Source organism: Emydura macquarii, unplaced genomic scaffold, assembly GCF_026122565.2.
Source record: "Emydura macquarii macquarii isolate MOO-44397 ecotype Brisbane River unplaced genomic scaffold, CSIRO-AGI_Emac_v2 contig_295, whole genome shotgun sequence".
NCBI classification, from domain to species: Eukaryota; Metazoa; Chordata; order Testudines; family Chelidae; genus Emydura; species Emydura macquarii.
The window spans coordinates 3427196-3454092 of NW_027130432.1; the positions used below are offsets into that span (position 1 = coordinate 3427196).

A 26897-nucleotide genomic window follows, 5' to 3' on the forward strand; every position below is an offset into this window, starting at 1 on the left:
TTGGTATGTTATATTAAACAGAAAATAATACATTTTCAAGGGACTGTTATGCCTAATTCTCATGGCCAAGGAATAATTTTTGTCCCCTTGTTAAAACATATTTACAGAGAGGTTAAAGAATATACTTTTCTCACTCAAAAATGCATCCACTTAACTGAAGCCTTATTTTAATCATGCCGTCTCTCCACAGAGTTTATCCCATGAAACAGTACTCGAAAAGAATCGCTGACAGCTTGTGGAAAGGAGTTAAAGTGATTGTGACAAAATACAAGCCTTGACAGCAGCACAAGTGTCAATCAATCTAGAAAAAAACATGCATGGAGCTGTTGAGGAGGAGGATGTGGCTTTGGGGAGGAGCTCTCTTCCCTTTCATTTATATTGAGAGCTGAACTTTATGCTCCTGAGAAGCACAAGCATAGAATGTGAGTCACCTCAGTGTTGTCAAACAAATCAGAACCAAGGTCTACTTTAGAAGACAGAAGTGTTCTTGAACAATAGATCTATCTTTTCTTCATTGTCATCACTCGGAACTGAGAGAAGTCAAAGACAAACTGGAATAAAATGCCAGCTAAGGGCAAGTACTTCTTTAATGAGAACGAAGACTGCAAGATAACAGACCCGCTTTATGAGAAGTACCGCTACACAAGCCAGCAGCATCCTCTTCTTCTCCTGCTGCTCTTCATTGCAATTACTTTCTGTATTACACTAATTATCATATTCTTTGTCAAGCATGTGAGTATAACCGGTGTTCTCTGTTCATACTGTACATGGGGTGAGATCAGAAGGAACTTGTATCAAAGCTCCCAGAAACTCCATGGGTAAATGTTTCATTGGGCTAGAATAGTGTAAGCCTTGCTTCACATTAGTCGGGGAGGGAGAGAGAGACTTAACAATGCTAATAAATAGGTATCCTAAAGAAAGGGAGAGGGACCAAGAAGTTAAAGAAAAAAATGCGAGAGAGGCAGGAAATTCTAAATTGAGATTCAAGAATATGAATGTTTCTAAAAATACATCAGTGTAAAATGTGAAAGAGCATGGTTGTGAATTTTTGTGATTGATTTTGTAGGCTGCCGTTTTTAGCATTTAATTGTTAGGGTTTTTTTTTTGTTTTTTTTTTCAATTATGGAAATTCTTTAGGAGTGGAAAAAGGGTAGAACTGTTGCATTAGCTGTGAGGGGGATCACATTGCTGTTTTATGTGACAGATCTAGGTTTAGGAACAGATTAGGGAATTACTGCTTTTGGTGTTTAGATTTTGGCACAATACATTTTTCCTATCTGGGAACAGGCTACCAGAACCATCCTCTGGCTAATTAAGGAAATAGATCTAGGGCTTGGATGGAGTGTCTGCTTTTCTTAAACAGAACCAAAGAGCCAAATTCACAAGTGGTGAAAAGGAAAAGGAGCTGGTTGTAAAGATGATGATAAAAGAGCTGGTAAAACTCCCTGTCACTTTTTAACACTCCTCTTCAAATGCAGGTTGAATCTGTTCTTCAGAGCTGAGGACCTAGAGAGTGTACCCATGATTTGTGGTACTTCTAGACAGAGGGAAGTTTATCTTGAATTTTGCTAATCACGCTCTCCCTCTCTTGTTGTTCTTACAAATAACAGTAGTAATGACTTTTAGTGTTAAAAAGAATGTTCCTGTTTTTGGTATTCTGAAAACATGCATGGTCCCACATATATAATGACAGAAAGTACATTTGCATAGACATTGCTGCAGGAATAGCTTTTCATCTGTAGTGTAGTATGATGACATCATAGCTGCCTTGGTAACATTAAATGCACAATTAGCATTTTGCACTTATTAAAAGGAAAGGTCAATACTGATATAACACTTTGTTCTGCTTTTAGCAGGAACCACATCACCATCTTGCCTTCATTATTACAGTATGTACTGCTCTTGTAATATTTGCAGTCATGTATTTGCTTGTATGCATCGAATCCTTATTTCGGAGATGGCTGAAATTATTTGGGATTTTGATTTGGATCTGCTTCCTGACCATAGGATATGTGTCAGTTTTTGAAAGGAGAAATATCCCTTCACTCTATGCGTGGGAACAGGTATGTATTTCCTGTTTGATGGACTGACATTTAGAAGTGGTAGTCAGTAGATATTATGTAATATATATTTCATTATTTTTAGGTTTACTTCTTCCCTAAATCAGTTATATTGGATTATAGGATAATACTTTTCGTTAAGACTTTGCAGGATCAGAGACAAAGTTATGCACATACACGGCTTGAAGTTCATCTCATTGACTTCACTGGGACTACTCAATGTGTAAAATTAAGCATGTGCTTAAGTCTTTTTGTAAGCTCTTGGCCTTACATTTTTAATTTAAATTACCCATATAAAAATGTATTACTTGTCTTGAATGTGCCTTAAAAGTAAATGATTTCTGTAACAATTCTCAGTGTTTTGATAGGGTACTGATTACAAAGTGGTGGTCAAGTAGTTTTTTAAAGAATTCTATAGCTGGGTGTGCCCTACTGAGAGTTTTCAAATCAAGTAGGGAGGGTGAAGTAAACAATAAGAACTAATGACATGTCCCGGCATTGCTGGGTGTGGTTGGAGTTGATTACTTGGTATCTCTGACCAGAAGACTGACAGTTTTATGATTCTAAAAATATCATAATCTGTAGGAAATGCCTTCTAAGATCTGATAACATAAGGAGAAGAGTTTTTAAGAAAATAAAAATAATTTATCTTTATATTAACCCTTCCCATTCCTTCCATTCTTTTATGAATAATAAAAATGAGAAATTATCTACTAGACCATTAAAATCTGATTTCCACTATGACTGCAGTCCAGCACGGTGTTATGTTTTCTGCAGACTTCAGCTACTGCAGCTATACAATAGTTAAAGGTAGCAGCATGTCTATCATAAAGCCATAGATCCTCCGGTTTATTGCTTAAATTCACTCTGGTGAGACTTAGCATTCAAAATCTTTCTACTTAGTAGTGAATTTTTACTACAAAATTTATGGGGGAAAAAAATCTCATCTTAGACATAGGGAAAAATTATTTTCGTTGTTTAGGGTGTGGGTTTTTTTGTTCTCCTTTAACTAAACAAAGGTCTGGCTTTTCTACTTTAAATGCTGCAAGACATAATTTGGGCTGATATCTTTGGCTTTTTTTTAAAATGTGAAGACCCTATTATACCAGATCAGCTGGAACAGCAAATTTCTACTTTTAACCTTCTGATGAGACTCTAAATAGTATCTTGTCACAAGTGAAACCTGTGTGTTTCCTTATCTAGTCTTCATTTGTCCATGTTTCAAAACCACCACACTGTATTTAGAATTTGCCATGAGTGAGAATCTCCTCAAAGGAGGCTGATGTCTGGAACAGCAAGCAGTTGGGGTTGAAATGAAGTAGCAGACCTAATTGTGAGCAGTCTGGCAGTGTGTCTGTCACAGTACTTGACTTAAGTATAGTGAGTCCCAATGTATAGGTACCATGGATTACAACAAAAATCCATAAATAAGGATTTAACGGTAGACTTTGATAGCGCTTTATGAGCCATTATGGTCTAGCAGACCAATGTACATTTCGTAAACTCTTTAACTCTGCATTTTAATGTATGTTTATGTGCAGTTGTGATTACTCTGTTATATCAACTCCATGAAGGATTGTTTGGTTTTAGGGTCAATAAAATATCAAGCAAATAAACACATGCAATCTGTTGCTATTAACTTTATAATAAGAATTTAAAGTACTTGAGAAGTTTGAAATTAAAGGAAGTAGCTCTGTCCTTGCTTTATACTGTTCTTGGTGCATAATTCAGATGTAAGTTATCATATCATGTCTGCAGTATATCTGCTGCTTTACCAAAGGACAAATTAAGTGTCAAGTGTCCTTTTTAGGGAACTGACTTGGCTACGTTTGTATTGTAACTTTATCCAGTTTCCTCAAAGCTTTTATGAATATTACTCTCCTTGTGATTTTAATTGTTCCATCAAACTATCAATGCTAGAGTATTCAGCTTGAAGAAAAGTCAGAATACTGATGTTTTCCCTCTTGCTCTGCAGTGATTGTTGGCAGGCACCTAATAACAGATGTTTCCTTTTTCTTTTTAAAGGTGCCATTTTTTCTGTTCATAATCTTCACAGTTTATACCATGTTACCTTTTGGGATGAGAGATGCCGTCATAATCAGCATCCTTTCTGCAGTGTCCCATATTGTAGCCCTAAGCATTGCAGTAAAATATGATGATCCATGTCAACAACACATTGCTCTTCAGGTAAGGAAATGCTATTTGTTAGGATATACAAATGTCTTGGCAGGATTTCCATTAGAGATGGGCACAAACTGCAAAGTTAAGATATGGATCCAAGCTTCCACATTGTTCAAGGGCTTAGGTCCACCTACATGAGAAAAAACCACACCCCTGAGAGATATAACTATGCCGACTTAACCCCTGGTGTAGATGGCGCTAGATCAACAGAAGAATTCTTCAGTTGACTTAGCTACCACCTTTCAGGGATGTGAATTACCTGTGTCAATGGGAGAAGCCTACCTGTTGGCATAGGTAATGTCTACACTGAAGCACTACAGCGGTGGTGATGTAGCGTTTTAAATGTAGACATACTTTTCTTTGCATTAGGGTGACCAGATAGCAAGTGTGAAAAATCAGGACAAGGTTGGGAGATAATAGGCACCTGTATAAGGCAAAACCTGAAAATCGGGACTGTCCCTAGAAAATCAGGACATCTGGTCACCCTTCTTTGCACACTTCTCTAAAAGAAATTGGAAAGGAGATCCGTTGGTAAATACTTGCTTTTCATGTATGTGACCTACTGTGCCCCATGTACACCCTTATAGTGTGATTGTGTATTTCTAATGCAAAGTATGTCATGTAAGGTGTTTTTGGAATGCTCATGACACACTGAACATTATTGTTATGGTAGTATGTTTCCTGCATTGTCACATATGCACAGATATGGAACTCTGCTATGTAATATCCCCAGAGATGGTGTGCCTCACATAGTTTGAATAGATCTGGGCAGATACCAAGCAAAGTGAGGGTCACGCCCTGCAGAGGCATGCATGCAGGAACAATGGACTGGCCTGAGCACCTTTGAGTACTTTGGCTGAAGTGGAAGAAATCATGCCCATTGCTGGACATGACCGATCACCTGACCCCCCCAGCAGGTGTCCACGGAACTTGTTAAAGGCAGGTTGTCTTGTGGCTCTCCCTTGAAATCCATCTTCTAAGCAACATCAAGGACAGAGAATCTACCCACGGGGGTGGGGCTGGCTGCAAGATGCATCGCAGCCAGCTGTGTGTAAACTGACATCACAGAAGCTACTGAAATATTGTCTAGTTTAGCATGCGATTTATTACTTTAGTTAATTGTGGTCAAATCTCTTGATTAATATTAATCTGATTTATAATCACTTAAAATCGTGTTGTAGTCAATAAACTTATTTGTTTGTTTTTATCTGAAACAGTGCATGTGGACTGAGTGTGTGCAGAGACTTCACTTAGAGTGACAGGCGTGGTGCATATCAATTTCTTTGTTAAATTGACGGACAAATGTAAATGAGCTTGCAGTGCGCAGTGTACAGCACTGAACCCTGCAAGATGGCAGTTCCTGGGGTTGCATCTGGGACTGGGGGTGTTTGCTGGGAATCTGTTCCATGAGTGCCTGTCCAGAAGCGCTCCTTCACTAGATCAGGGACCGAGTACTCGCAGGAGGCTGGGCATGGGCTGACTCAGGACTGGGTGGTTCACACAGCAAAATGGTATAAGCCGGCGCCTAGGAGTGAGGAATTGGGGTGACACAGCTACACACCAGTAGGCGGGGAATGTCACAGAAAATGATAGGGACAAAAAACTTTAAAAAATGATCTTGGGAGAACATTAAGAACATAATTTTTAATAATAATGAAAGGTAAATATTTCTGTTAGCTTTATACTTTCCAGAGTATTAAAAAAAAGCATAATGTTTAAGGGCTCTTTGATCATAGACCCTCGGGAGATAGGAAGATTGCAACTTTATGTGTAGTTTAGTTGAAGTCATTCCATGGTTTAAGAAATTAATTATGCTGCAGTCTTTTTGCAGGATTTTACATTAAAAAAAAATTCTTAGTTACTTGAGTATACTTAGTAGCAGAATAAGTCTATCAAATTAAATCCCTTTTTGAATGAATTAAATATTTTTCTTAGTAACTGAAACAAATGTACTGGGATCCACTAAACTGAATGCTGTATCTTTTTGTGATAAAATTGTATCTATATCACTGAGCAGAAATACGCAGTTCTAGAATCGCTGTACTCATGTTGCACGCTTCTCTAAAAAGAAATAGCAATTTGTTGAATAAACATATGACAGATATTAGTCACATGACTTAACGTACTACCGGAAATCACCCCGATGCCAAGGTGATGAATGCAGTATAAGAACAGTAGAATAGAATAGAATGTTAGCACTCAATACCATGTGATTGTTTCATGACAGTATATGATAGCATACTGTAGTATAGTAAGTGGCCCAATTTGACTATAAGACAGAAGAGACCTATAGCCAAAACATAGAACAGTGATTTCAAAAACTGATAATGTTATGGTAAGTTTCATCCTACAAATAACTTTTTTGTTTTTTATAAAGATAATTCATGTGAAATTCTAGAATTTACCAGATATTTTCCATGAGAGATCTAATCCATATAACAAACTAATATGAGAAGCAGTAAATTACCTGACAGAATAAGTATGCAGTACTAAATGTAAACAAGATATCAATTTATCCTCAGGTGATCTAAAACAATTATACCCTAGACCTCTGTGATTTGCAGTTGTCCTTTTGTATGTCTTCTTTTAAGAGCAATCTTTTTGTTTGCAGTCTGCCTTGGCTTCGCTTATCAGTTTTTCCCTGTGGCCTTATCTCTTACAGTTTGCAATATGTTTCCGGGTATCATGTGTTTTGCTTACATTTTAGATAAATTTAAAATATGTAAAATAACTTGTTAGATTATAACAAACTTTGTTAGATTATAGTCTCTCTCCCCGCAACCTACATTGCTACTTTCTGTGTGTTTTCCTTTTGCCCCTTCTTTTAGAGAATTTAATTTAAACTTGATTAGCACAATCCAATGCTAGCAGCTTTGTTAGGATTCTAGGCACATCATCCTTGTTTCATTATTGCATTTAAAAAAAGTAGATTTTCTATTGCCTCTCACAGTAGGGGGAGAACATTAATTATTGGTGGAATGACCTAGTGTTGTAACCTTTTGACTAATTTATTGTCAAGAGAACATACTATTTAAATTTAGCACAATCTTCCTCTGTTGAAAGATAAAGTAAGTCTTTATGGGGCTGCCATGTAGGATATTTTCAGTTACTAAGAGAAGGGATGGTCTGTTATACTTCTAAAAGAAAAGTTTTTTTAATCAGTAATTACTGTACTTTCCCCCCATGCATGGAACATGTGAGCTGCTGGGGATTTTGCATGAGTGAGGGGAGTGTAGGTCAGGCAAAGGCATTTTGGAAATTGTAGTTCTAGGAGAAAAGAGCTTATCAGTTATTTTACATATCTTAGCAAACAATATGGGAAAATACTTACTGCAGTTTCCTTCAGTTTAACTGCCTTATGGATGAAATGTGTGCTTTTAGAAATCAGGCTTGTTTACAAGAACATGCATCACACATTATGAAACTGAACTGATGTTGTATGTTGTATGGTTAAATCACTATATGTCAGTAATACTAGCAGCCTTCATTCAAGGATCTGAAGTGAATATAAATAATCTGGGGGCATCCTTATCAAACAGTGAAAACACTATTAGTTCACTCCTTCCTAAACACTTTCTTTCTATTCCAAAGCCATGAATCTTCTATCCTGTCACAGTTTTGGAATAAAGGCACTAAAATGTAGGCCTGCAGCGACACATGATCACTCTACTGTATTTAAAGAGAATGCAAAACACAAACCTGAATTTCTCCAGAGGGGTAGCCGTGTTAGTCTGTGTACAGCAAAAACAACGAGAGTTCTGTGGCACTTTAAAGACTAACAAATTTAATTTTTATAGGCATAAGCTTTCGTGAGACTCAGCTCACTTCGTCAGATGCAGAGGTAGAATGATACAGTAAATAGGAAACATAGATATACAAGTGCATAGAGAACAATGGGGGAGGTGGATGAAAGCCGGGTACTTGAGGGCTAATGACAGTCATTGAGTAAGAGGTGAGAATGGATGAGCAAACCTGAATTTGTTTCAATTTACTCAGGAGAAAGCAAGTGCTCAGAATGGCTCCCTTCCCTCACCAGGAGAAGCAGAAGTCTTTTATAATGTATTTTTGACTAAGTGCCAGAATAAAGTGAGAGAGTGAGTGTCTGATCTACAGGAAGGTGAGGGAAAAGGTGTGTATTCTCTAAACTGCTGGTTCAGGGACAGCAGGGAGAGGTAGCAATCTGACAGTTCCTAACAGCATATGGTATGTACCAGCCCCACCTTGTCAATGAGTTTTCACAATCATTTGGCAGGCGCCACCACCAGTCTATCCTTCCACTTTTAAAAAAGATAAATAGCTAGAACAAGAAGGGCAAGCACCATGATTCAGGCTCTCTGCACATTTTATACATGCATGTCATATTTCAGCAAATGAGGTAACTCATGACAACCTTATTTCCTTCCCCAACAAATGCTTGTGGTAGAGTGAGGTCATGCTCTTTCTAACATTCGATACTTATTCCATTGTTAGCAGCAGATTTGTTTTCAATACACTAATCACCACTCAGAGCAGCATCTTTGTATTAAAAACTCCCAGAGTAGTGGAATCGGAGTCTAATCTAAATGACTTCTCTAACGGAACTTGGCCTACGTTTTCAGAAGTCACTAGTGATTTCAGGTATCTTGGCCCTTGTCTAAGCTTGAAATGCTACAGGGGCACTGCAGTGTATCCTGGAACTCAGTAAATCCAGGCTTTTTCAGAGCAGGGATTGAAGGGCATTTGAGAGGCCTAGGACCCTTATGGATTTCAGATTTTGAGACTGATGTAATAAAACCCAAGCACTGGTTTAAAACATTACTAACCCATCTGCTTAGTCATGTTAGATTTAACAGGCTCTGAAAGTTACTCTTCCTTTGTTCCTTTGTTATCTATGAGCCAGATCCTGCATATTTTTACACAATTAGCATATGTTATATGTGATAGCTTCTAGGAAGCCCCCGTCATAGACCAGAACTCCATTGTGCTAGGCACTGGACCTAGAACAAAGATACAATCTCTGCTCCAAAGATCTCCCAATCTAAGTAAGTGACTTCCATGGGAATGCTTGTATGAGTAAGGGCTGCTCCCAGAGATCTGCAGGATCAGGCCCTACATTATAACCCTATTAGGAAAGCGCATAAAACTTGGCGTTTTTGTGATTTTAAATGATTAGTGGGAGAGAGAGAGAGCGCCTCGGAGCTGGAGATGGGCAAAGCGGGGCAGGGTTCGGGGGGAGTCGGGGGGGGGGGGGGAGGGGGAGGAAGGGGGATGTTTAGTTTAGTTTTGTTTTTTTCCAGTCCTGATAAAACTGTCCAAGCCAAAACAAAAAACCATCCAATTCAGATCTTGGCTTTATAGATGGATGTTCAGATTATAAAATTATCTCCAAGGAAAAAATCTTGATGTGGATAATAACTCGTGGGTATTGTCCTACTCCATACTCGGTATACCAATATTAAAAACAGACCTACTAGAAAGAAATAAAAGTTGGAAGATACGCTTCCAGAAGGATTAGCTGATGTGGATTACACTAGATAGATCTCAGAAGTCTCTCATCTGGGATCTCTGCAACTTTACCCCAGTTTCCCAGTATCCTGTGTGCTATGAGTGGAGGGCCTCTGCTCCTCTACTTCTCCCCTACAAGGAGATGTGAGGAAAAAGATTACTGGTACTTCACCTTCCTTACAAGTCTCTTTGGGTTTTTGTGGGTGATCCCACCCTTGAATAATTCCATGGCCTGCAGGTGCAGCCTGTAGCTTTCTCAAGTTGTAGCAGAATAAAATAGACATGTTTGCTAGGCAGTATGGCTGCTGCTCATACTTTTCTGAATAGCAGCAGTGAAAATTGACCAAACTTTAGTTAATTTCACAACCTTAAAGGCTAACAAATGCTTGTGTTGTGCAGAAATGATTAGTTTAGCCCTGTCTTTCTATTGCAACCTGAGGGTTGGGGGGAATGTTTCCATTTGTCATTGGTGAATGGATTTTTCAAGTACAATCAGTTGGATTGCACCTGTCCAAGAGGCAGATGTGGTCCAGTTTCAATCTTATGGCTTCCCGTCAAGTGGATTTGTCTGTTAGCTCCTGTTAATTCAATCTCCTCCTATATAGTCCAATTACTCTTTGGTCTTTAAGAGTTACAATTCAAAGGTGTAATTGCCTTTTTCATGAGTCATTTACATATTAATTCTTCATCAAAATGCATCCACTTGGTACGGTTAACTTTCTTATATTAGTTATTAAATCATGCCCTTTTAAAACAGCATCTGTTGATCTTCAGAGATTTTGCCAAAATAAATTTACCTATGCTTTCCTTTTATTTTTTCCCGGTACCGTCCAATCAGATAAACACATAATTTTAAATTACTACTACTCTGCTATTGCTAAATGAGTTCAGAAAACATCTGTCCTAGAAAGGGCTCATTTATATGCAAATAAAGTTCATGCTGGGAGACCATGGAGAGTTCTTAGTTTACAGACTGGAATAGGATACAAAATGAGATAAGTACATAGACTGTAAGGATTGAAGCTGTTATAACCTGTCACATGGGCTGTGGTTACTTAGGGCATGGGTATACTACATCTGTGCCGCTGTCAGTTCTCGAATGTAGCCCCTCTGAGCCGATGGGAGAGAGCTTTCCCCTCAGCTTAACTGCTCCAGACCCCACAAATAGCAGAAGCTGTGTCGGCGGGAGAAGCTCTCCCACGGACATAGCGCTGTCCACATCGGCGCTTATTACAGTGTAATTTATGTTGTTCAGGGAGGTGATTTATTTATAGCCACCCCAAAATTTGCCTTAGCCCTTCTGTAGCCATCCCATAGTAGCTGCCACTCCCTAGCTGCCCAGCTCTGAAGGCGCCCAACTCCAGCAGCGGCCAGAAGGGAACACCAGACCATCTAGTCTGACCTCCTGTATATCACAGGAGACAAACACCACCCAGCACCTGCGCACGGAACCCAGGAACTGAAGTTAGACCAAAGTATCACAGCCCACAGGAGACCAGACTAGTACGTGCCACAGGGAGGGAATAGGCGTGACTGAGGCCCCTGGAATGCCAGGGAAATGATTAAGTGAGACACACCCAGATAATTCTGGCAAGTGACTTGCACCCACATGCTACAGAGGAAGACCAAAATCCTGCAAGGTCACTGCCAGTCTGACCTGGGGGAAAATTCCTTCCCAACCCCACATATGGCAAACAGTTATACCTTGCCCCCCTTCCCCTATCCCCTTCTCTTCCCCTTCCCATTCTCCCCACCTCCCGCCCCACTCCCCAGTTCCCTTGTCTTCCCCCTGCCCCGCCCCGCCCCCCACCCGTGGACACTCACTGTTGTACAGAAAACAAGAAGTGGCAAGCCAAGCAGAGCAAGCCTTGGGCAGCTCGGAGCTTACAGAAATGGCGGGGAGAGGAAGGGGAGGGCAGTGGCACATGACCCCGTGTGCCCCTCCCATACCTCGCCTCTGTTTGGGGAGGCAATGCCTCCCTCAGCACCACCCTTCAAACCACTCCCATGCCTCTGATGGTTAGAAACCTCCTTCTAATTTCCAGCCTGAGTTTGTTCATAGTCAGTTTATACCTATTTGTTCCTGTGCTAACTTTGTCCTTTGGCTTAAATAGCTGTTCACCCTTCCTGTGTTTGCCCCTGTGATGTACGCAGGGAAAGTAATCATATCCCCTCTCAGCCATCTTTTTGCTAGGTTAAAGAAGACGCATTCTTCCAGTCTCCTGTCATAAAATAAGTCCTCCATTCTTCTGATCATCCTAGGAGCTCTTCTCTGCACCTTTTCTGGCCTTTACCATGGGTGACCAGAACTGTAGACAGTAGTCTAGATTGTCTTACCAGTGCCTTGTTCAATGGCATTAATACCTCTCTAGCTCAACAGGAACTGCCTCGCCTGATACATCCTAGGATCAGATTTGCCTTTTTCACAGCCGCATCACATTGGGAACACATACCCCAATGGCAGAGACATGTCTGCAGATGTGGGCCTTAACTTATGTGACTGAATCTCCCTTGTGTTTTAATGGACTAACATGAGTGAGTTAAATAAAAGCACTCATGTTAGAGAGTTAGCTTCTATTTAACATACACAAGTTGGCTAACACAAAGTTTAGTGGTGGTTTGCTTGTGTAAAAGGACAGGGGAAAAACTTGAGCTTTTTCTTATATTCTGGACAAAAACATTTTAAGTTACTTCAGTATAGCATACAAATCAATACAGTTCTATGGTACTTGAATGTTTTTCTTCTCTTGCAGTTACTTGCCAATGCTGTAATTTTTCTTTGTGGTAACCTGATGGGTGCATTTCACAAGCATCGGATGCAGGATGCTTCGTGGGATTTATACAGATACACTTTAAAGTGCATTCAAGTCCGAATGAAACTGAAGATTGAAAAGAGGCAACAAGTGAGTGAAAGTCTCTGTCACATGAGTTACATGTTTTCCTTTGGGTGAAATGTATCATGTTTCGTTTGTGACTAATGTTAACTGAAAGGCTTGATCCAATCCCTATGAAAACCAACCAATGTCAAAAAACATTGTGCCATTAACCACAAAGAGAGGAAATTAAAGGGAGAAAGCTTTGTGTGGTTTGTCTTAGTCAAAAACTACAAAAGCCATGCTGCTCAACAGGATGAGTGAAATTCATTCCATAATGCATCTGTGTCATGTATAGTCCTAGACATAGTATTTGAAACCAAAAGTTGGTTACCAATTATTTACCGGTTTTCCTAAAATAATAAAATATAAAATAATCTCAGGCAATTCAGAAGAAAAATGATTTTTAGTCTTCAGATTTGTATTGATGAGAAATCCTTTTAAGTTAATTTCAGCAATGATCCTGCTTCTTTATGCAGATATTGGGTGTTTGAAATTTGGTAGTCTTATTCTCTCCTAGAAGAGCACTTGTGAGATGTTCTTCCTCTGCTAGAACAGAGACAAACTGAAATCTATTTTTAAAATAGCCAACCAAGTAAACAAAAATGTTGCAGTAACAAATACACTGACATTTTATAAGTGCCAAATATTTACTTGCTTTCATTAATTGTTAGAAGTGAATAATGTTAAACATTATGAAACTTTGACATTCATACTGTAATTTTGTATAATTCAGTCGTAAGATAACATTGAGGTCTAGTCACGGTAAAGAGCTAACAGCAGTAGGAACCCTTCATGCTAGGTAGAATAGATTTCTTTTTCTTTTTTTTTTTTTTTCTACCTTGTCTTGATGGTGTAATCTTGATCAGACACTCTAACGGCTCTTTTGTGTCTGACCTCTTTGTGTCCATTTTATTTATCCAGATTCTGCTGTTACAGTCTCCTCTGGCTACTTCACCAAGTAAAGTTGGCCATTGCCAGACTATGGTAGTTTTACATAGCACATTTTCTTTTCCCCTCTTGTAAGCTGCTTATGACCTTTTTTGTGTTTGTTGCATATAGAGTGAGGCCAATCCTGAAAACATTGAATCAAAGAGGGCTCACTGCTGACTTGTTTTTTAACAAAACACATCAGAGTGGTATTCTTGCAAACAGTGTTTCATCTTTTGATAAAATAAGGATTTGGAAATTGTAAAGGGGAAGGAAAACACTTTGAAATTTTACAGCAGTGGTTGGATTGTGGGTGGTGTTTCTTTAAATTCTTGTAGGAACAAATGATCTAGAAACATGGTTTTTCATCCTGGTAGTTGCAGACCATTATGTTGGGATCACAACTATCCTGCCTTTCCCATATTGCTAACTGGAAGGTCCTAGTATGGAAAAGGTTGAGAACTGCTGATCTACCATGCTGCGTGTATATGATGTTTTCAGCTCATAAGTTGTGAGCTAAAAGGAGAAGGCTGAAAATGACTGACTTGGCTGAATTGGAAAGAAGAAAATGCCACATCACTAGTGTTCAATCTGCCATCTATTGCTTATCTTACCAGATGAGACGACAAAGCTCTCAAAAAAATCTTGATATGAATGCTATTTTTTTTTTTTGACAGATAGCAACTAAGGAAGCATCTAATCGGTTTGCACTAGTATTGTGCTTTCTGTAACCCCCTTGACTGATTCTGATATGATAACTTGCATTTTTCTTGTTTTGACTTGGCTGCCTCTTTGAAACAGTTGCCCTGCAGCCTACATATAGTTTTCCTTGCCACCTACATTGTTGTTTGTCATTTTCTTTGCCCTACCAGCCAGGGAGATTTGATAAGGGCAATTTAATTTCTGAACAAATGACACTGACCAGTAAAGTAGCATTGTCTCACACTGAAGAACTATTCTGTCATGTTCAGTAGGGCTCGGTTGTCACCCTATATTGTTCACTAACCACAAGTCTCTTAAAATACCTGTGACAGGGAGGGAGATTTTGACTTCTTTTTTTTCTTGGGGAGGCAGTGGAATGTAGGTTTCTCCATTACTAGATCAAACCATATTTCTCCTGCTGTGCAGGAGGAGGAAGAGTTCTTGATGCTTCAGAAATAAGGCGACTCTTCCCCCACCTGTTCACACAAAATACACACAACTAATTGTGCAATATTGTAAATGAGAGAGAAAAAAATCCTTCTCCCTGAACAGGCTACAGAGTGGTACCCATAACCATTTGTCAGCATCCTGAATTCACTGTGCTTGAAATAGTTGTGGCTTTCCATCTTCCACTGTATTTTCTCTTTAAAAAAAGATATTTTATTGAAATTCAACTATGTTTTCAAAGTGATGGGTTCTATTAGAATTCCTGGCCATCGACTCTAGTCTACCAGGGCCAAGGAGGGTAAGTAAATCCATCCTTTATTTGCTTCAGCAAAGTCATCCCTTTTGCAGTCTGTGGAGAAGAAAGTTGGATCAGTTCTGAGTGTGCTCATTCTTTGAAGGATCTTATGGTCCCTTTTATTCTGGGTGAGCTCTTCAGGATATTGTTGGTTTCATTCCTCGGTGGGGAGCAGCAGATGACTTGAAAGCATCGGTATTCCTGATTTTCTTTTCTTTTTGTTCACTGACTCTTCTTCCCCAGTCTGAGGTGTAATTTCATTACCATATGTTTGTTCGGGCAAATGGGACAAAGTTTTGTTGATCTCCGATTAGCCAAGCAATACTAGTAATTTCTGAGGAAAAGTCTCTATTCTTGCCGAAATTAAAAGGCTCTACGTCAATAGCCTTGACTAACTCGGTTCTTTTAAACTTCATTAGCATTTTGGCAATAGGGTTTTCTATTTAACGTCTCCTAGCCAGTATTTGAATTAATCAAATACTTCCTCCAGCAAGGAAGGCAATTAAATTCTTCACATCATGTGTTGGGAATTCAGATGGTTTGAATATTTTATAGTCTGTTACTTCTATAGAGTGATTATGAGTCTGAGCTTCTGTCCGAAGATGCTGACAGCCTGCTCAGAAAAGGGAGACTGCAAAAAAAAACTGAGAGAAGAAAGTTTGTGTCACTCTGACTGGGTGAGCCATGCTTTAGACCTCGTTTAGTCCGTTTTGAGTGCATGCCTCAGGTGACAGGCCTGGCTTCCTGCATCTCACTCTGGGTGGAGCCATCTAGTTCAACTACTCTGGGACAGGATCTCTGGGCTGTGGCCCCCACATGCCATTTCCCAACTGTATTAACCCAACAGTGTAAGGATCTGTGGGTCTAGATCTCAGAGTTGCGGGGTCCTGGGTGACTGATGCTTCAACTTTGCTACTGGGGATCCAGGAAGAGCAGCATCCAAAAATTACTGGAAGGTTAGGCACTCCAGGAAGTACCGCCTGAAGAGACCATGGAGACAGAACCCTACAGCTTCCTGATTGAGCAACACCAACTGTTTAAGCCAAGAAGTTGCCCTATGAAGCCCTCTGAGCAACAGTGCAGACTTCAGCTTTCTACTGCTACAGATCTCTCCTTTTGCCCCATCATGCTCCCAACTCCTGCCTTCTATCCTGGCTCAGCTAGACCTTAGTACCCGACTCCTGACTTGGCTTAGTAGCTAGTTCTTCTTCGAGTGCTTGCTCATGTCCATTCCATGGTTGGTGCGTGCATGCCCTGTGCACGGTTACCGGGAAAATTTTTTCCCTTGGCAGATCCTGTTGGGCTGGCTCTGGCGCCCCTTGGAGCCCCGCGCACATGCCATGTTATATAAGGTGCTGCCGGCCCTACACCCCCTCAGTTCCTTATTTCCTCCACTGGCGGTTATTGGAACTGTGTTCTTGCTTGCGTCCGCGAGTCTCTCTTAGCTGTAGCCTTTCGTTTTATAAGTACTTGTTAAGTAGTTGTTTAGATAGTTGTTAGTTACTGTTGTTGTAGTTGATAAGGTAGTCCCGTTAGGGAGCGCCACACAGCGTCGGAGTATGCCCCGATCTCTGGGCTTTAAGCCTTGTAAATCCTGCAGGAAGGCCTTCTTGATTAGCGACCCCCACGAAGACTGCTTAAAGTGCCGTGGGGAGTCTCATCGAAAGGACAAGTGCCGCATCTGCAAGGCGTTCAGACTGAGAACTCAAAAGGACCGAGATATCCATCTGAAGGCCTTGTTAATAGAGGTGGCACAGAGACCGGCATCAGAACCGTCCCGCTCCCTTTTGGCACCGAGCACCAGGTTGGTGCAGAGTGCTCCGCCGGCACCGACTTCATCGTGGCACCAGGCTTCCTCTTCACCAAGGAAGAAGCCCAGAAACCAATGACAGGCAGACGACTGCTCCCCTGCGCAGAAGAGATCTAAGGACGTGGAGTCGAGCTCTAGGATAGCTCAGAGCCAGTGCGCCGAACAACCCCCGCAGGGGCAGGTTTTGCCCAGGACTGTGAGCCGGTCTGCAGAGCGTCTCCTGTCTCCAGCATGTGGAAGGGGACTGCTACATCTTGTGATGCAGTCGACGCTGGAGGCGCTTCAGGCAGCGGCCGACTTGTTAGCCCTGCCCTACCCACACACCCCATTGGCGCGGACGGAAAGGGCACAGGGTAGAGCGCCTGCATCAAGGGGAAAACCTCCCCCCAGTGGCTGCACACCTTACCGGACCCCCGAGGTACCTCTCTGCGAAATGGGTTGCTACGCTCATCCCGGAGGCCAAAGCGGGTCTCAGGCCCATTTTGGACCTGTGCGGCCTAAACAGGTACATGAGAAGGCAAAAATTCCACATGGTTTTCCTGGCCTCTATTATCCCCTCCCTGGATCCAGGAGACTGGTATGCTACCCTCGATTTGAAGGACGCATATTTTCACATATCGATCTTTCTGGGTCACAGAAGATTCCTCAGGTTTGTGGTGGGGGGTTCTCACTACCAGTTTACAGCCCTCTCATTTGGCCTGTCGTCAGCCCCAAGGGTGTTCACAAAGTGCATGGCAGTGGTGGCTATTTATCTCAGGCGTTGAGGGGTACAGACCTACCCATATCTGGACAACTGGTTAATCAGAGGCAGTTTGAAGGCTCAGGCCCAAGCCAGTCTGGACCTTGTGCGAGCCACCTGTCACAGGCTGGGCCTCTTAGTAAACGAGCAGAAGTCTACTCTCGTGCCTGTGCAAAGGATAAAGTTCATCGAGGCAGTTCTCGACTCAGTGCAGGCCAGAGTGTTCCTGACATAGGCCCGGTTTGAGGCCATGTCCAGCCTGATCAGGTATCTCCATGCCTGCCCCTTAAAATGACATGAGTCTTCCTGCAGCTACTGGGCCATGTGGCAGTGTGCACCTATGTGCTCTGCCATGCCCACCTGAATCTCAGACCGCTTCAGCTACACCGCTTACACCCTGAGCAGACACCCTGTGGACAGGGTTGTCACGGTGTCCCCATGCATCCTGGCCTCCCTAGAATGGTGGTTGGATCCATGAACGGTGATGGAGGGAATGCCCTTTGCAGACAGGGGCCCCGCAATGACTCTAGTGTCAGATGTTTCGGACCTGAGTGGGGGTGCACATCAGCTCTGGTCACAGTACCCAGGGGACCTAGTCGGAAGAGGACCAGGGGCTCCACATAAACATAAGAGAGCTTCGAGTGATCTGCCTAGCATGCGCGGTATTCCTTCCCTTCTTGTCCCCAACGGACAACACCACCGCAATGTATATCAACAGACAGAGCGGGGCTCGTTCCTCAGTCCTCTGTCTAGAGGCGGTGGGTCTCTGGAATCTGGCCATAGGCCATGATTTTCACCGATGGCCTCTCACTTCCCTGGTATCACGAATGCCACAGCGGATTGGCTCAGCATGTCCTTTGAACCTTCCCATGAGTGGTCTCTCCACCTATCAGTCGCCAACATGATCTTCCGGAGGTGGGGGTTTCCCCGAGTGGATCTCTTCGCCTCCAAGGTCAACAAGAAGTGCAGCCAGTTTTGCGCCTTTCAGGGGCAGGACGAGGGGGCCATGTCGGACGCCTTCCTCATTCCCTGGTTGGGTGGGCTGCTGTACACTTTCCCTCCCATTTCGTTAATACAGAAGGTCCTATTAAGGATCAAGAAAGAGAAGGCGAGGGTCATCCTTACTGCACCTGCGTGGCCCAGGCAGCACTGGTTCATGACGCTCCTGGAGCTGTCGATTGCCTGGAGCTAACAAGGTGGCACGACCTACTTTCCCAGGACCAGGGGCACCTTCTGCACCTGGACCTGGAGTCTCTCCACTTGACAGCGTGGAGGCTGAATGGCTGAGCTTGGAGGAACAAGCTTGCTCATCTCAGGTGCGGACTGTGCTGATGAGTAGCAGGAGCCTGATGGTGGTGGCTGAAAAGATGAAAGGTTTACCTGTCTTGTTGCAACGAATCTCCTCCTGGATAACCGCCTGCATACGCTTCTGCTATGAGCAGGCAAAGGTTCTGCTTCTGGGTAATGTCACAGCTCACTCCACCAGAGCGCAGGTGTCTTCTGCAGCATTTTTGGCACGGGTGCCTATGCAGGACATACGCAAAGCTGCTACATGGTCGTCGGTTCATACCTTTACATCCCACTATGCCATTGTGCAACAGGCTAGGGATGAAGCCAGAATTGGTAGGGTGGTGCTGCAGTCAACCAACCTATGAACTCCAAACCCGCCTCCAAGGTGCTGCTTGCAAGTCACCTGCAATGGAATGGACATGAGCGAGCACTCGAAGAAGAAAAGACCGTTACTTACCTTGTAACTGTTTTTCTGCTAAATGTGTCCTCATGTCCATTCCATGACCCCTGTCAGAGTTGACTCCCCGCTGTCAAAGTTGACGGCAAGAAGGAACTGAGGAGGCATAGGGACATCAGTGCCTCATATACCGCAGCATGTATGCAGGTCTCCAGGGGGTGCCGGAGCCTACAGTCTCTTTTGGTTTAACTTGTTGCATTCAGGCAGGATAATCTCAAACTGGTAACTTGAGGTACATGTAATATTTAAAAAAAATACAAACACTCATAACTCTCATTTTGAGATTAAAAAAAAGGATCCTTTATTAAAAGCTTGAGCTGCAGCACTCAGAAACTGCTGAATAAGGAGATGTCTTTTTTTTCTTCCCCTCACTAATTTTCTAAAACACTAAGATTCCTAAGAGAGCATTTCAAATAACTTTTTATTAAATCTTTTTTCCTTCTTAGGAGAGCTTGCTTTTATCTATACTGCCGGCTCATATCTCAATGGGAATGAAACTAGCCATCATAGAGCGACTGAAGGAAACTAATGATGATAGGCAAATGCATGATAACAACTTCCATAGTTTGTATGTGAAAAGACATCAAAATGTTAGGTAAGTAAAGAAACTTGACAAATGATTGCATTAAGACATGCTCCTGTCTTTTAATACTTGGTTTATTTACTGATGGTAAAAAGTATCCTGGTTGGGATCAGGCAGTTTGAATGAAGAGTTTATGTTCAGATGCTCTGAGCACATGTACCAAGGTGAGAGGAGAGAAGAGAACTAGTTTGAAGTTATTTTGCTAGATTTGGGATTTCTTTTCTTCACTGAAATGACGAAAAACCCCAATTAATTGCCCTCTTTACTTGTCCAAATCCACAAGTCAATTGATTAAAGTCAGTTTTTTTATGTGCTTTCATGCCAAAGTGAGCTTAATTGAAGACTGTGCGCCCTAGACCACTATGCTGTATTTTAAACTTAAATTGAAAAAAAACTCCAAACACATTGCCCATTAAAGTCATTTCTGGAGGAGGAGGAGGGAGGAGAGAGAGAGATTCTGTTAGATATGCTTTAGTATTGAAGCACACTGCAATTAAATGCCCATATTTTTATTAGAAGACAAAGATAATTAAAATGTGACTAAATACTTTGTCCTTGTCCAGCATCCTGTATGCGGACATTGTAGGATTCACTCGTCTGGCTAGTGACTGCTCTCCGAAAGAGCTGGTGATGATGCTGAATGAACTCTTTGGGAAGTTTGATCAAATTGCAAAGGTAGGTGTTGCACTACATTATGTGAATGTGGGTAAATGCCACTGTTGGAAAACAACTAACTTGCTGCAGTTCCCAGAAGGCCGAGCTCCTAGGAGTTAGTACTCCTGCATTTGGGAAGTCTGGTTATGCAAAGCACAAGGTAGGACGTATCCGCTGAAGAGTCTGCCTGGCCTCACTTTCAAGCTAATAAAATATCCCAGGAAAAGGCAAAATTGATTTAAAAATCTCTAAAAGAACAGGGGAAGCTATTGAAGTGCTAGGAGGAGAGTTTATAGTATAAAACCAGGCTAATTTATACCACAAATTATTTCTTGCCCTAATTTGCATAGTTGATAAATAAGCACCTCTTTATTTACATACGTGATAGCTAACGCTCTGATGGCCAGAACTTAAGACTGTAGCATAGAATGAGCTTTACGTGCCTAGGAACTGCTATGTTCCCAGCTAGCTCTGGCATCTCCACGGGTTTGCTGTCCTGGTAACTCTGGCAACTCCTTTAAGTTATGCCACTTGCATCTACTTGTCCTAGACTGGGGGAAAGGCAGTTCAGAGTCCTATCTAATGATTTTCCTATTATTAGTGTTATGGAGTTAATGCAGCTTCAGAAGAGTAAAGCTGTATTTTATTGTGTCCTGTGATGTACAAGAGGTAAATGCCAGCCAAGTTCTGGTTCTAGAAATCTATTATTGAAGAAGAATAAGGAAAAACCAAAACCTGGCTTTCAGAATTCCCAATGCTTGATTTTTTATTTTTTAAAAGATCTTGGTTTGGCTTATAAACTTGAGCATATTTCAGTATTTGCAACAAACTGCAGCACAATTAGAAAAATGTAATGGGGTTGGAAAAATCTCATTTACTTTGTAAAGTTCTAAAATTTCCAGGAAGTAAGAAGGAGAATTTGTAAATTGTAGACTAGGGAATTATGTTATTGTTAAAGTATTGCGTTGTTATGCTATAAATAATAGAAACCGGAGACTCCTTAACAAAGTAATTATTAAATTGTGATCAATATGGGCAAATTAGATTGTTAAATGTACAGTATCACTTGTGCTGTAATATCATAAATACATGGTAAAAGCATTGTAAATAATAAATTATCTTTTCCCACACTTCTAATTTTTCGTATAGTATTTCTGGGAGTTGAGTTGCAATTAGAGCTTCACAAGCTCTGGAGAATAAGGGGGTCATGTTAATTTTCTTATTACAGCTGTATTGTTGTATGTCAACTCGTATGAACACATGGCTTGATAAAACTGTTGTTTCAATTTCATTGGCAATGTATGCTGCAGGAGGAGTTAGATAAAAATAGTTTTTTTTTGTGAAAATGAATTGACAGGATGCCTATGGGCATTGTTTGTGACGGTTCTTTAGGTACAGAAAAGGTAAGAGCTGAATCGCCTTTATAATGCAGTATAATTATTTTTATGAAATTTAATACAAAAATAAATCTCAAATTTGCTAGTATATTATATAGGTTACACTGTATCCTGCGGTTAGCATCTGTAGATAGGAGGGTTCATCTAAATAAATACATATTTTGGACTTAACAAAATTGTGGGAATGTTTTGATTAATGTTTCCCCAATGTTATTTTGCCTGTTTCCATTCAAAACAGTAAATCACCCTGCTGTTTGGTGACGTTTTGTGAGACTAGTAACGTGGCAGCCCAAAGATTTCCAAATCAATTTTTGATATTTTTGAAGCAAAACCAGTTTTCTTACAAAATGGTGCAAAAAATGTCATGAAAACAGGAATGATTTTAATTTCACAAAGAAATGCAAAAATAATCAAAATTTGAGCAGCCTTGCAAAATGTTTGTCAGGGCAAGTAATTTATTGTTGGCTTCTAGTTTATGGAAAAACTATGGTAAAATGGGAGACAAGCAGATTTTGTCCCACTGGAACTAAATTCCATGACAATTATGCAGGACCACATAATGGAAGTAACCTAACCCTATGACTAATAAAGCTGTCTCACTGACTTCTTTCTGGCTTTAATTTTATTTATGATTTATTTCAGTAATACTGATGAGTGAAGCAGGTAACAAGAAACATAACTAACAAACCTCTTTGAGTTTCAAATGTAGGAAGAGGGAAATAGTTTTGTTGCTTCAACCAGGATTAAATGGGGGCCTTTCAGAATGATATTAACAAGTGGTATGTTCTGTGCTGTGTATTCTGAGTGCATTCTAATGCATATTAGCAGTGTTTTTTTCGTGTTATATTTGTTTCTCATTGTTTTGCAGGAAAATGAATGCATGAGAATAAAAATTTTGGGAGACTGTTATTACTGTGTCTCAGGACTACCTGTGTCCTTACCAGTTCATGCCCGGAACTGTGTGAAAATGGGACTTGACATGTGTGAAGCTATAAAGTATGTACTGTGTAAAAAGAACTTTTTAACCGATAGACATGCAGAAAATAAACAAGCAGCTTAGAAATGTAGGGCTGGGATTTTTTTTTTTTTTTTTTTTTAAACGGTCATGAAGCCATTGGATAATGTCATTCTTAGTCTTTTGTGTGGACAGTCTAGAGTGCATTGATTAACTAATATATCACTTATGATATTTCATTTTGCATGTGTCAAGTCAAAATGGGTCCAGCTTCTTTTCTATGCACAAAATATATATAATGAGAGCAGAACATCATGGGTCTCCATAGCTTATGTAGGAAGGAGATGAAATGAGAAGAGAATAAAATACTGAATGAAATACTTTGAGGCCCATTTATTATTTTTAGTTGTACATGGTTTATCATAAATCCATAAAACCAAAAATTGCATAAAGTCTACTTGACTTTGTTTATATTCCTTTGTGCTTTTCTACATGGTGCAGCAAAGTGCATTAGAGGGGCATTATGCTGGCAGGACTACATGAACATGAATTAGACACTTTTTAGAGCATGCCAGCAGGATCCACACAGGGCAGTTAGAGTACAACACATCAGAGTGCTTTACAAATCACAGTCCTCCTAATGCACTTCGACAGTGCTGTGTAGACAAGCCAATTTTTGTTTTAAAAAAGTTGTTTCCACATATCTAGAGCGGTCACTGTACCTTTTATTATTTATATTGCTTAGCGCCCAAAATATATTGAGGAGTAGTAGAGGGTAGTGTACCAGGCCTGATCTTGCATTTCTTAGGTGCAGAAGGAATGTAGATTTGGGTGCACAAAGAATGCAGGGTCAGGTCTCAAGGGGTAATGCAAAGGTGTGGTTCCATCCCCATAATAATGTGGATTTCTGTAATGCTGTAAGGTTATACATTGTGAATGGATTGACTGCTTATTACATGCTAGCAACAACTCAGGTTCAGGCTTCAATTTCAATAGTGAAAGTCATTAAACTATGTTGTTGCTCATATGAAAGAGAATAAAGTTGGCTAGGACACTGAAGTTACTGCCAACTCTCTCAAATACTGCCATGAGATCTTCACCTACCACTGTTGTTATCCCGAGCACAAATACCAACACTTCACAAAATGTAACCTCTAGCAGCAGCCTAACATCCAAATAACCACAGAATGGTTTGTTTATATGTAAATTACATTTAAATTCCTAGCTAGGATTTAATTCTCCTTTATTATCTATTTTAGCTGAGACAGTGCAAGGGATAGCTAAAGAAATCACCTAAATTTGTACCCATTGACTTCAGTAGGAACAGAGTTTGACCACTTCCTAATGCTTTTGAAAATCCCACCCTCAGTTCCTGTTTATTTTCTGTAGGAAACTGAGCCTTGTGTATATTCTAATCTTTAATGCAAAATAAATTGCTGTTCTGAATCCCTGTGCCATCAGCTGAGAATCAATCTACCCTTGATTTGTCTACCCTTTATTTGGGGGACTATAGTAATGGTATTATTCTATGCAATAAAATTAGAAAAGCTTCAGATCACAGATCAGAGGAAATCTCCATAAAGTTTTGAATACTTGTAATATATCACCACATTTGTTTCCTGCTATCTTAATCAATTCTGAGTTTCACATCTGCTTTCCAGTGAGCGGAGGAAATCAAACCTTGGTAAGTAATGTATATATCTGGGGCAGATAGCTTATCCTCTGATTTTTTTTTTTCCCCCTTCTCTCTTCCCCCAAGGCAAGTGAAAGAAGCCACTGGAGTAGACATCAGTATGAGAGTCGGTATCCATTCTGGAAATGTGCTTTGTGGCGTGATTGGACTTCGGAAATGGCAGTATGATGTGTGGTCTCATGATGTTTCTTTAGCTAATCGTATGGAATCTTCAGGAATACCTGGGTAAGACTATTTCCTTTGAGTGTTGCTTCAGTTCCATAATGATAGTTTTTGTTATTTGTGACACTTGGGACTGGAATCCTAACTGTGCTGCTGCACTAATTTTAAATAATGGAGGTTTGAAATGGTCAAAAATGTCTGTCCCACTTCAGATATTTAGATAATTTCTCATTTGAATTATAGAACTGTGATCTGTGAGCGAATGCTTCTTATATTTTTGCATCTCTGAAACTGTTTGGTAGAATATATGATGACTGACTTGATTCAAGTTGTACAAAAAAGATATATTATAGCTGTGTTTGTAAATTTAGATAAAAAGACATCCACAGCTTCTGTAGGCAATACTAGACTGTATGTTTGCTTAGTAGTTTCTGTTGATCTAAATCAAGTGTGAGTGATTTATTTCGAGAGAGATCCAGAAACCCAAGATACAAAAGCAGCTGTACGATGTATAAACAGTAGGTTTGTGTGTAATTCGTCTATAATAATAATACTTATGTGTGTAGCACTTTTCATCTATAGATCACAGAGTGCTTTATAAAGGAAAGTGGTAATTATGTTTATATAACTTGTATAGATGGTGAAACTGAGGCAGAGGCGTAAAGTGACATGCCTCATGTCACTCAGAATGGCAGTGGGGGTTTTGGGAATAGAACCGAGGTTTACTGATTCCCAGTCCAGTGCGCTCTCCACTGGTCCAAGCTGCCTATCTTAAATACTAAAAATAACATGAAATGCAAATATTCTTTAAAACACAACTGTTTAATACTTCCCTTATTCAGAAAGAATAGCAACTTAGTATTTTTCTATGTTGCAGTATATGTAATAATTGAAATTGTGATTATAAAATTGCCAAAATTCTGTTTAAAAACAAAAAAAGATGTCCTGGGCTTGCACACACTCGTATGATTAATTATGTGAATTATGGTAGTATCTCCAAGCTCAACGGAGTTCTGAGCCCCTTTGTGCTGGGCTTTCTACATACGTGTAGTAAGAGACATGCCCTACGCAAAAGAGTTTGAAGTCTAAACCACCAAGACAAACCAAGGTTGAAGGGGAAACAAAGGCATGAGAAAGTGAAGCAACCTGTCCAAACTACACAGCAGGTCAGTGGCAGAGCTAGGAATGAAAGCCTGGTCTCCTGGCTCTCAGCCAGCATCCTAGCCAATGAATGATGCTACCTCTGTCTGCAATGCTGGATTGGAACAGCAGTTTTATTACCTTGAGTCAGATGCCCGTGTGTAATCTAAAGACACTTTCAGGAGGTTCTAGTCTTGTAAATTACATTGTGATATCACAACATAATGATACTTTATAGATGCTGCTTTCAGAGGTAGAGCTCTGTGGACAGGATTTAGCAAAGAAACCTATTTTTCCAGTCTTTATAGGAACAAGGAAGCTGATTCTGTCCCTTCCCTCTTCCACCCCAAATGATTCTGTAATTTTTCCAGGGGCTTTTATAGCTTATGCAGAGCTAACAATGTTTTGTGGAAAGACAATTATATAAATCTGTGGTTGCCATTTAAATCCTTAAACCTTACGGCACAGCTTGGTCTTGAGGGTTGGTTCCTTGTTACCATCTGCCTCAGTGACTACAATTTGCTCAGTTTAAGGTAAGAAGATGGGTTTATTAGTGGAGAACCTTGCAGATTCAGCAGGGGAACTGAAAGTTGAATTGTTTACTGATGAAGGTTGTTGAGCCAGAAAGTAAAGTAAAGTGGTTGATTACCCGTTCTGGTAGTGACGCAGTGGAATCCAGCACACTGCTCATGCCATGTTGACTGCAATGTTAACCGGAGTGCAGAGTAGTAAAGATTTTTTTTTTTTGGTCTGTAAAGCAAGCTAGTATGACTCTAAAACAGTGAAGGAGCAAGTGGATGCATTTTTACTGTAAATTTTAGGACCATAATCACATTATAAAGCTTTGATTACCCTTTTCCCTTCTACATGCTTATATTTAATTATCTGTTTACGGTCATGACTGGTTTAGATTGGCCTGCTAGTGCTGAAACAGTATACTGTAATATTGCACTTCCTATGTATGCCTAGCGCGGGGTTGTCATCTGTTTCAAAATTCACACTGCTAGACTCACAGGGATTATGTGGCTGGCTTCACAGGGAGGCT

At 40.6% G+C, this 26897-nt stretch overlaps 1 protein-coding gene across 1 annotated transcript in view; it reads left to right on the forward strand.

Annotated features, from left to right (window-relative positions):
- The first annotated feature begins 561 nt into the window (after window positions 1-561).
- Window positions 562-26897, forward strand: part of ADCY7 (adenylate cyclase 7) — a 61767-nt gene continuing 35431 nt past the window's right edge. The window contains exons 1-8 of the mRNA XM_067550770.1: window positions 562-732; window positions 1854-2063; window positions 4086-4247; window positions 12479-12628; window positions 19715-19863; window positions 20415-20526; window positions 22771-22898; window positions 24617-24775. Coding sequence (XP_067406871.1) covers window positions 562-732; window positions 1854-2063; window positions 4086-4247; window positions 12479-12628; window positions 19715-19863; window positions 20415-20526; window positions 22771-22898; window positions 24617-24775 — 1241 coding nt within the window. The remainder of the gene's footprint in view (window positions 733-1853; window positions 2064-4085; window positions 4248-12478; window positions 12629-19714; window positions 19864-20414; window positions 20527-22770; window positions 22899-24616; window positions 24776-26897) is intronic.